This window comes from Eucyclogobius newberryi, unplaced genomic scaffold (genome assembly GCF_026437365.1).
Source record: "Eucyclogobius newberryi isolate DKJ021-1_F unplaced genomic scaffold, fEucNew1.0.hap1 SCAF_15, whole genome shotgun sequence".
Taxonomy (NCBI): domain Eukaryota; kingdom Metazoa; phylum Chordata; class Actinopteri; order Gobiiformes; family Gobiidae; genus Eucyclogobius; species Eucyclogobius newberryi.
The window spans coordinates 352,757-362,607 of record NW_027315779.1 but is presented as its reverse complement, the minus strand read 5'-3'; the positions used below and the strand labels follow the sequence as shown (position 1 = coordinate 362,607).

General features: G+C 44.2%; 1 protein-coding gene across 1 annotated transcript in view; it reads right to left on the bottom strand.

The window, feature by feature from the left end:
* Nucleotides 1–3,617: 3,617 nt before the first annotated feature.
* jakmip2 (janus kinase and microtubule interacting protein 2) overlaps nucleotides 3,618–9,851 on the bottom strand; it is a 62,545-nt gene continuing 56,311 nt past the window's right edge. Inside the window, exons 21-24 of the mRNA XM_072445681.1 lie at nucleotides 7,034–7,186; nucleotides 6,856–6,921; nucleotides 5,243–5,313; nucleotides 3,618–3,788 (exon numbers count right to left, since the gene is read on the bottom strand). Coding sequence (XP_072301782.1) covers nucleotides 5,263–5,313; nucleotides 6,856–6,921; nucleotides 7,034–7,186 — 270 coding nt within the window. The 3' untranslated portion in view covers nucleotides 3,618–3,788; nucleotides 5,243–5,262. The remainder of the gene's footprint in view (nucleotides 3,789–5,242; nucleotides 5,314–6,855; nucleotides 6,922–7,033; nucleotides 7,187–9,851) is intronic.

Sequence of the window (9,851 nt, the reverse complement as noted above, 5' to 3'; positions counted from 1 at the left end):
GACAGTATTTACATGGACTTTGTGAAACGTTTAAAGGGCAAGTTTGATGGTCTCTCAGGTGGAACCAGCACCACCTGCAGGTCAGATCGTGGAATCACACTGGGACTGGAGACGGAGGGAGAGAAGATCGAGCAGTCCCACATTCATAATCCAGTGACAGTAACGGAATAATCTCTGCAGCTTTCACTACAATTAAACGGCAAATTGAAGGTACATCGCGCCACTTTCCTGGTGGAGGGTCCGCCCCTTGCTCATCGCCATGGAGACGTTATTCACAGGAATCAACTTCCTGGTATGTGCGACGTTTTGAGGACTTTTGCCCGGTCAAAAAAACTTATGAACAAACAATCTATTAAGCATGATTCAGGCTTAGTTAATACTTAATTAAGGTTAAAATATTAATTAAGAGGCCCGACATTCTTAATAAACGATTTGTTCATTATGAATTACGTCTTTCCTTGGCCTTAATAAAGCTTGAACAACGTGTAGGTATTGTAAAGTGTCAATTCCAATTTTCCATCATTCTGAAACCCACGGCGTTGAATGTTCCACAGTATAGCATTATACTTCTCATCTCCATGGAAACAACTGCCATTAATACGTTTCTTGGTGTCTTTGAGCAACAAAACATTGGACGATATGGCAAAACATATATGTATCCCCCTTTGTATTGATTTACATTTTTATTTTCAAAACCCAATAAAAGTCGCTTTCTTTATCGATTTTATGAACATGAACTTGACAGACTTTGAATAATTACCACGCGACATCAAAATAGTCACATTTCTTCCTCCAGCATCTGAATCCTTTCGCTGACAGAGGTTCTTGCCTTGACCCGTACTCAAACAAATGCTGGACTCGTACGTTTAATGCCATACTGTGGAACTTTCCCGGCAAAGCAGTGACATCACTCCATTGCGTCGGCCCCGCCCCCCACCCGAACGGCGGTCACGATGCGTCGTTCGCGTCGGGCGTCAACTGCTCCAGCTGCGTCGAAGAACGTCGAAGAACGTCTCAAAGAAAAAAGTGCGACGAATTCACAGGAAACTATGGTCGACAATGACATGTACATATCAACAAATATATTACATTCCATAAATAAAGACGGGGCGGGTATCAGGGCCTTGATCTGTATAGTCGGGAGTTTAAAAAAAGTCAAAAATATATCACCAGTAAAGCTTGCTCAGTCCGCTGGTGTCGAGAAATAAAGTTAGGACGTCATTTCACAATCTGGAAATAGAGTTTTTACAGAGATGGAGGGTTGCCTGAGCGACCCGGACCCAAGTGTTTGTCAACTTCTCCTCTTCGGTTGTTACCGTCCTTGCGTTTCACCACGAAGGCAACCTGAGAGTCGCAATGCAGTGTTTAAAAAGCCCGTCGACGCTGCGCCGATTGCAAAGAGCGCCCCCTTCTGTCCGAGCGGTTCGCGGCGGCCAGGCTCGTTTTTAAAAGTCGAGGAATCCGGTGTCCGACCTGAGACCAGCTCGTCACAACGGCCCTGAGGTGGATCGCTGCGGTTTCACCCACGCCGTCCACGCGATTGCCGAGAACCTCCGATTGGTTTGGACGTTTTGGGAGAAGAAGAGAAGCTGCTGTACTGTTGTCGTGTCTGCGCGTGTCGACGGGTTTGTTCACACCAGAGAGAAAAGTGTCGAGCGTCTAAAGTTCCAGTGTCGGCGGTGAATAACGACGGGACGTAAGACGATGCAAAAGTGAAACGGACACGGCTCGCGGGGCATGGGAAAGATCGAGAAGTAGAAGTAATGCTGCAGGAGGCCAAGCTAGCGTTCATAAAAGACTGCTCTACCTCCAGTTAGGTACGTCTGACTAGGATCCTGGCTCGAGATCTGGAGAAGTGTCTTTGGACTCCTCAAAAGTCGTGCTGAAGAAGGCTTTAAGGCCAACACAAGACGATGGATGACACGAACTGAACCGACAATGAGACACTGGAGTTTATAATTGACATTCAGAATTACCTTTGGATTAAATTTGGACACGTTTTACAGACTTTGGAGCCAAAATATGGACTGAATATTCTGGACGACGTGTTTATGACTGTTTTGTTTGCTCTGCCGATATTTTTGGACTGATTTTGATCATTTTCCCCAAATTAACAAACCTATCCACGAGCCTATTGTTTTGTGGCAAACCTCGCATAAGATAAGTGACTAGTTTGTCCAGTGTTTGCCTGATTTAACCACTTAAATTTTCCATTTTACTTATAAATACGCGTTCAAACTCAGACACGGTTCTAAAGGGAACGTCATTGTCTGATTTGAGTCCTCTACATTTGACCTAAGAACACTTCTGCAGATCTTTACAAAGAATCTTGGTAATAATAAAGAAACTACTACTACAATTCTATGTTGAAAAGGACATTACATTGCCTTAAAGAAAAGTTTTGCTTTGTTTTATTTTATCATGAAAGTGATATCGAAATCAAAATAGAAAAACGTAGTATCATGACACTAGTTTATTTGATTTTTTCTGATTTTGATGGCTTTGAGCACAGAGTAGGCGACACGATAATGATCGATATTAGACAAAAACACATGCAGAGCCTGTAGACGACCTCATGTAGGACTTTTCCCTCCAGTGTGAACAGCCCCAGTGTCTGTGGCTCTGCCTGAACGGACGTTTCCCTGCACGGCAGAGAGTAACCTTCCCAGGCTTTGGTTTGGATGTGTCAAAGCGTTCATAAATATGTGTGTGTCCAGTCGGCAAACTGGTACATTTATAGGTTGTGTTCACGTGACATCACAACATTCACACAGTTAAACATCTTCTCTGTGAGCATAAATACACAAAAGTGAGATTGTATTCCCACGATGGCTTCAGAAAGTGGTGTCGTTGCTCGAACACAAAGATCAACTGAAAGTAGAGTTGAGATTCTTGGCCTGGGCCCACATTTGCCCCACTCTGTTTGGACCGGGCCCAGGTCCAGGAAGCAGAGCTGTTCCCTTTTCCTCTCAAGACAAAATATTTAACTCTCAAGTCAATGAAGTGGTTGAATATGCGAGGTGAGAGGAGAAGGAGAACGAAAGTGAAAGTGTGCGAATCATACATGGAGTGAGCCGAGAGGCCGTCCCACAAAGACGTGAGGGAGAGATAATGATGCACTTGTAGAAGACTGACCCACGTAAACACGTGAAGCCCTCTCAGAATGTGCACGATCTGCAATTTAAACACAGAACGTAACTGTGGTTCTATGAGCTCGGGCCGAATTCGGCTGATCTGAATTTGATTGTTTGGGCCGGATCTAAGTTCTAGTTGAAAGGACTTTAAAGCTGGTGTACTTTTCAAACTTCACAAGGAAGTATTTCAATAACTCCTCCCCTCACAAACATTCTGTCATGTCGTTATCATATGCATGGGTTCTTGGCGCCTGCACGGCTTTAGAACAGCAGTGATGTGAAACTGTCTAAACTTACATTTGGGTTGGTGAAAGATACAATATTTTATAATCAGATTTGATAACGTGGCTGTAAATGTCCCATAGAGACGGCCCCTGCTCTGCATCTGAAACGATCACATCACCAAATGAAAGAACGTGAACACAACCTATTGTGAGTAAGGTTTGGATTGGCAGGTTTCCTCAGATGTGTGATGTCCATGTTCTGGCAGTGTCCTGAGAAAACCATCCTCAAACCATAAAGAGTGAAAGAAGAACCAAAAGACTTGCACTTGACATGCACCAAAAACAGCAACACTTTGTGACACATTATAATCCAGAGTGTTCTGGAGACGACATCACTGCAGCCAAGAACAAGGACTCTGATTGGACAGACCTAAAACAGAGAGAGAGACAGGACAGTCAAATACTCAATACACTGCAATATATATATATATATATATATATATATATATATATATATATATACATATATACTGCCATATATGTATACACCTAGTGAAAAGGAATGACCCTAAACCCAACCACCAAAGCTGCGTTCACTATTTAGTTCTAGTCTAGGCCCTGTTCTAGTCTAGGCCCAGTTCTAGTCTAGGTCCTGTTCTAGTCTAGGCCCAGTTCTAGTCTAGGTCCTGTTCTAGTCTAGGCCCAGTTCTAGTCTAGGGCCTGTTCTAGTCTAGGCCCTGTTCTAGTCTAGGCCCAGTTCTAGTCTAGGTCCTGTTCTAGTCTAGGTCCTGTTCTAGTCCAGGCCCTGTTCTAGTCTAGGCCCTGTTCTAGTCTAGGTCCTGTTCTAGTCCAGGCCCTGTTCTAGTCTAGGTCCTGTTCTAGTCCAGGCCCTGTTCTAGTCTAGGTCCTGTTCTAATCTAGGCCCAGTTCTAGTCTAGGCCCTGTTCCAGTCTAGGCCCTTTTCTAGTCTAGGTCCTGTTCTAGTCAAGGCCCAGTTCTAGTCTAGGTCCTGTTCTAGTCTAGGTCCTGTTCTAGTCTAGGTCCTGTTCTAGTCTAGGCCCTTTTCTAGTCTAGGACCTGTTCTAGTCTAGGCCCAGTTCTAGTCTAGGTCCTGTTCCAGTCTAGGACCTGTTCTATTCTAGGTCCTGTTCCAGTCTAGGCCCTGTTCTAGTCTAGGTCCTGTTCTAGTCTAGGACCTGTTCTAGTCTAGGTCCTGTTCCAGTCTAGGCCCTGTTCTAGTCTAGGTCCTGTTCCAGTCTAGGCCCTGTTCTAGTCTAGGACCTGTTCTAATCTAGGTCCTGTTCCAGTCTAGGACTCGTTCTGTGTTTAGTCCCAGTGTTGATGTGAGGTGTGCACATGTGAACGCAGCCTAAACACAATTTGAAGTTTAATGGAAAAACGCACATGCTTCAAAAAATAAATGAAATGAAAATAGTCGGTTAATGTTTTGTCAAATGTATTTAAAGCTAATTTAAATGTATGCGCTTAATCACGTCGTGTGTCACAAAATACACTTCATTGAAGAGTTTTCTGTCTGACATTTTAAATTTGTGGTGTATTAAAAAAATATGTCCACAAAATATAGAAACTTAAATTCTGTTATGAGGACTTTTATTCTCTGTAATTGTTCATGCCTCCAGTAGGGGGCAGCACAATGTTTTTTAAGAGAAGAGAACCTTTAGTGTCCCACAAACTTAACGCTTTGATGCGAACGTGATCCAAAGGACGAAACATGAAATAACACACAAAATCTTTCTACATTTTCAAAAGTCTCAACAGAAATAATGGTTTGAAACTAAAATAACCTATATTTTCAACGGCACAATGTAGACGTGAGCGATTTAGAAACATAAAAAAAAGGAAAGGAGAGTGTCGGAAACTCACCTCTGCCACGGCAAACGACTTCAAGGCCAAAGGATAAAAGCGAGAGAAAAGAACAAGAAAAGAAACAAAAACTGTAGAAGAAACGACAGGAGGAGAACGGGAGGAAGAGGAGGAGGAGGAGGAGCAGGAGGAAGAGGAGAAGGAAGAGGATGCGAGAAGAGGAGGCGAGAAGAGGAAGACAGTTAGTGCCACGCTCAGACTGTTAGCAACGGTAACCACGCAAACTAGGAAAGTATCACAGGAAAAACACGGTGAAATCTGAAGTTTTACTACTATTTTTGGTCAACAACACTAAGTAAAAGTGAAAATATCTATCAATCGGAGCAAGTAATTTCTTAAAAATACACAATGAAACTTATTTTTTTCCCCCTTCCACCTGCTTGTCTCCATGGAGATAGTATTGCTTTGTTTGGAATGTACCGCAGTATGGCATTGACTTTTAGATACAGTAGAAGTACTTCAGTAAAAGTACAGATACAGGAGCAAAAAGTACTAAAAAAAAAAAAAAGTACTTTTAGAGCAAAAAGTGAAAGTATTTCCCACCCACGGATTTTGAAACGTATCGAAGAGTCAAATGTAGAAATGTGAATTGCTACCTGAAAAGTACTTGAGTAGAAAGTCGAGATGCAGTGAAGTGAAAGTAAGAAGAATCCTGTGCAGTTTTACTTTTGTACTGCGTTACTTTCTACCGCCGCGTAATGCCGTACATTCCAGGTAAAGCTTTAACATTTCCATGGAGATGAGCACTGAAATGTTACAGAGCTCACATGTAAAAGAGCAAAAAAAAGACTGCGTACGACAGGTTTGTATGATTTCGTAATTTTGACATCACTTAGTGTATTAATACCTGTTACATACTGTACATATTAATTATAGCTGTACAAAATGACAGGAAGTGACATCACACTAGAGACTCACGTTCCAGTCGATGTTTATGCAGAAATTACACAAAGAAACAACTTATTTGACTCTCTAAACATGAATTCAACAAACTAAAGTTGCTCTCATGTATTTTTATTTGTCAAATAAAAAAAAAAGTGACATTAGATGAGTTGTTGCCCAGTGTTTGCTGGGTAATTTCCTAGCGTGATGTCATCAATTACAAACAGGAAGTGAAATTATAAACCTGCTAAAAGTGCTATTCTGTGCTAACATTTGTATAATTTCTTTTTAGCAAAATTCAAACTATATTGATCTTAACTGCATTTTAGTTCAATGAGTCGCTGTTTTTGTCACATTTAACTTTAATTCGTCTTTCAGAAAGTTCAATTTAATAAATATCAGACCACGAAAATGAAAGAAAATGAGCGATTTCACCGTTGTTTGGTCACGGTCTCAATCATCGCGAATAATCTTTAAACTGCGATGTTTTTCCTCACAATAATCGTAACTCTAAAATGTGATATCGCGACATCTCTAACTGTGACGTCATAAATGAGCCGGACGAATGAACCGAAACACAACTCCAGGAATGTTTTTGATGAAGGACACTAATAATGTGTCCTTGAAATGGGCCATGTACGGCTTTTGTTGATCATTATTAGGAAAAACGTATCATATAAATACATTTCATATCATTTTATAAAGGAACAAAGGTCTTTTTCAGTCGTTACCTTTTCCTCTAGGTCTTTAATCTGCCTCCTCTGGATCTCCGTCTTGTCCTCGAGATCACGGATTCTCTGCAAACAGTCACACACACAGAAGTGACTTAAAACGGCGTCGCGCTTAAAAAAAAGGCGTAATGAATAGACGACTGAAAGGAAGGGCCCGACGGGGGCTCTGGTCTTGTACCTGGTGCGCCTGGTGCAGCAGCTCCATTCGCTCCTGCAGGATCTGACAGTCGTACTCTCGGCTCTTCCTCAGCATCTGCCGCCTCAGCTTCTCCACGGCCGTGCGCAGCTCGTCCTTCTGCAGCTCGTTCAAAGGCTCGCCGTATTTGATCACCTGAAAGATCGCAAAACACGTATGATTGGTCGTGATTAAATAAGCGCAGCAATTATCATTATTTGAGTGGTTTTAAAAAGGTTGGTTTCAATGATGTAAAGTTTTTCATTTCTGGACTTACTCAGACGCAGAACATTTGGCGTTCCTTGCACCCATTTTTGTTCATCCTTTGAAAATACCTCATGTTTTGCTTGATTACCAACCTGCGAGGTGCAAGTTCAACCTCTACATGCTGCCGTTAGGTCACATGACACGCAGTGAAAATGTGTCACACACACACAATGATGCAGACGAGTCAGATCTATGTTTCACTGTCGCAGGTGAATCTGGACCAGTGGATTCACTCTGTCACTGCATCCAACAGATCAGTGTGTGGACCGGCCTCCTGCTGGTGCCAGAGTCAGGACTAAACATGGACCGGCCTCCTGCTGGTGCCAGAGTCAGGACTAAACATGGACCGGCCTCCTGCTGGTGCCAGAGTCAGGACTAAACATGGACCGGCCTCCTGCTGGTGCCAGAGTCAGGACTAAACATGGACCGGCCTCCTGCTGGTGCCAGAGTCAGGACTAAACATGGACCGGCCTCCTGCTGGTGCCAGAGTCAGGACTAAACATGGACCGGACTCCTGCTGGTGCCAGAGTCAGGACTAAACATGGACCGGCCTCCTGCTGGTGCCAGAGTCAGGACTAAACATGGACCGGCCTCCTGCTGGTGCCAGAGTCAGGACTAAACATGGACCGGCCTCCTGCTGGTGCCAGAGTCAGGACTAAACATGGACCGGCCTCCTGCTGGTGCCAGAGTCAGGACTAAACATGGACCGGCCTCCTGCTGGTGCCAGAGTCAGGAATAAACATGGACCGGCCTCCTGCTGGTGCCAGAGTCAGGACTAAACATGGACCGGCCTCCTGCTGGTGCCAGAGTCAGGACTAAACATGGACAGGCCTCCTGCTGGTGCCAGAGTCAGGACTAAACATGGACCGGCCTCCTGCTGGTGCCAGAGTCAGGACTAAACATGGGCCGGCCTCCTGCTGGTGCCAGAGTCAGGACTAAACATGGACCGGCCTCCTGCTGGTGCCAGAGTCAGGACTAAACATGGACCGGCCTCCTGCTGGTGCCAGAGTCAGGACTAAACATGGACCGGCCTCCTGCTGGTGCCAGAGTCAGGACTAAACATGGACCGGCCTCCTGCTGGTGCCAGAGTCAGGAATAAACATGGACCAGCCTCCTGCTGGTGCCAGAGTCAGGACTAAACATGGACCGGCCTCCTGCTGGTGCCAGAGTCAGGACTAAACATGGACAGGCCTCCTGCTGGTGCCAGAGTCAGGACTAAACATGGACCGGCCTCCTGCTGGTGCCAGAGTCAGGACTAAACATGGGCCGGCCTCCTGCTGGTGCCAGAGTCAGGACTAAACATGGACCGGCCTCCTGCTGGTGCCAGAGTCAGGACTAAACATGGACCGGCCTCCTGCTGGTGCCAGAGTCAGGACTAAACATGGACCGGCCTCCTGCTGGTGCCAGAGTCAGGACTAAACATGGACCGGCCTCCTGCTGGTGCCAGAGCCTACTTCTACTTCAAATGATAAACCAGATGTACCTCTAATAAATACTTAATATACGTTATAGATTTTGAATTACTCTACTCTTACTCATTTTCTTCTGCCGAATGGAGATGCTATTGCTTTGCTGACAATGTCCCATAGTCTGGCATTAAACCAGGCCGCGGTACGAGTCAGGTCTGCGGAGAGGCGATCGCGCTCACAGTCAGAACGGATGTTTTTTCGAGTCAAAAAAACAAACAAAACCCCCCACCAAAAAAAGACACCGGTTACTGAATAAATGCAACATACACTAGATATGTTTAATGCTAACTGTGGAACATTCCTGGCAATGCCATCCCCATAGAGACCAGCACAATGTACCTTTGATGAAGATTGTAGAAAAAGCAAGAAACTTACCCTCTTTGTTTCTAACGAGTTAGCCTTGTTTGCTATCAGCCCTTTTTGGCCTATTAGTCTCCCCTTTGTTTTTGTGTCCTTGGCTCACTCGCCCCGAGGACCTGATTAGCATCCGAATGTCCTGGACCTCTACCTCTCCAGGGGTTCAAAATTCCAGTATAGACTACAGGCAGATTGAATCTTAGTCCTCCATTTCTGTTTAAAGAAGGTCTTTCTTTTTTAACAAAAATAGCCTCTTTAACTCCTCTTTCAAACCATCGTTTCTCCTGCTTAAAATCTTCACCTCACCGTCTTCAAACGAGTGATTAGAGGCTTCAAGATGGAGATGCACGGCGCTCTGAGGTCCTGAACTAGTATTTCTTCTGTGCTGATAAAGCCTCTTGTGTAGAGGCTGTTTCGTCTCACCTATGTAACGTTCTTTACAACTTTCTTCACTGCATTGGATCGAATAAACTACATTGCTCTGTTTTTGGGTCTGCAACTTGTCCTTAGGGTGAACCAGTTTTTGTCTTAAAGTGTTTCCTGGTTTAAAATAAACAGGGACTTCATGTTGTTTAAAAATTCTCTGCAGTTTTTCCGACAGTCCAGAGACATAAGGGATGAAGATTGAAATCAGACGGAAATACCATGAATTATTAAACTGCACAAGCCGAAACCACAAAAAAGCAAAGTAAATATAACAAACGCTTGTCCCAGATTTAAAGTGCCGT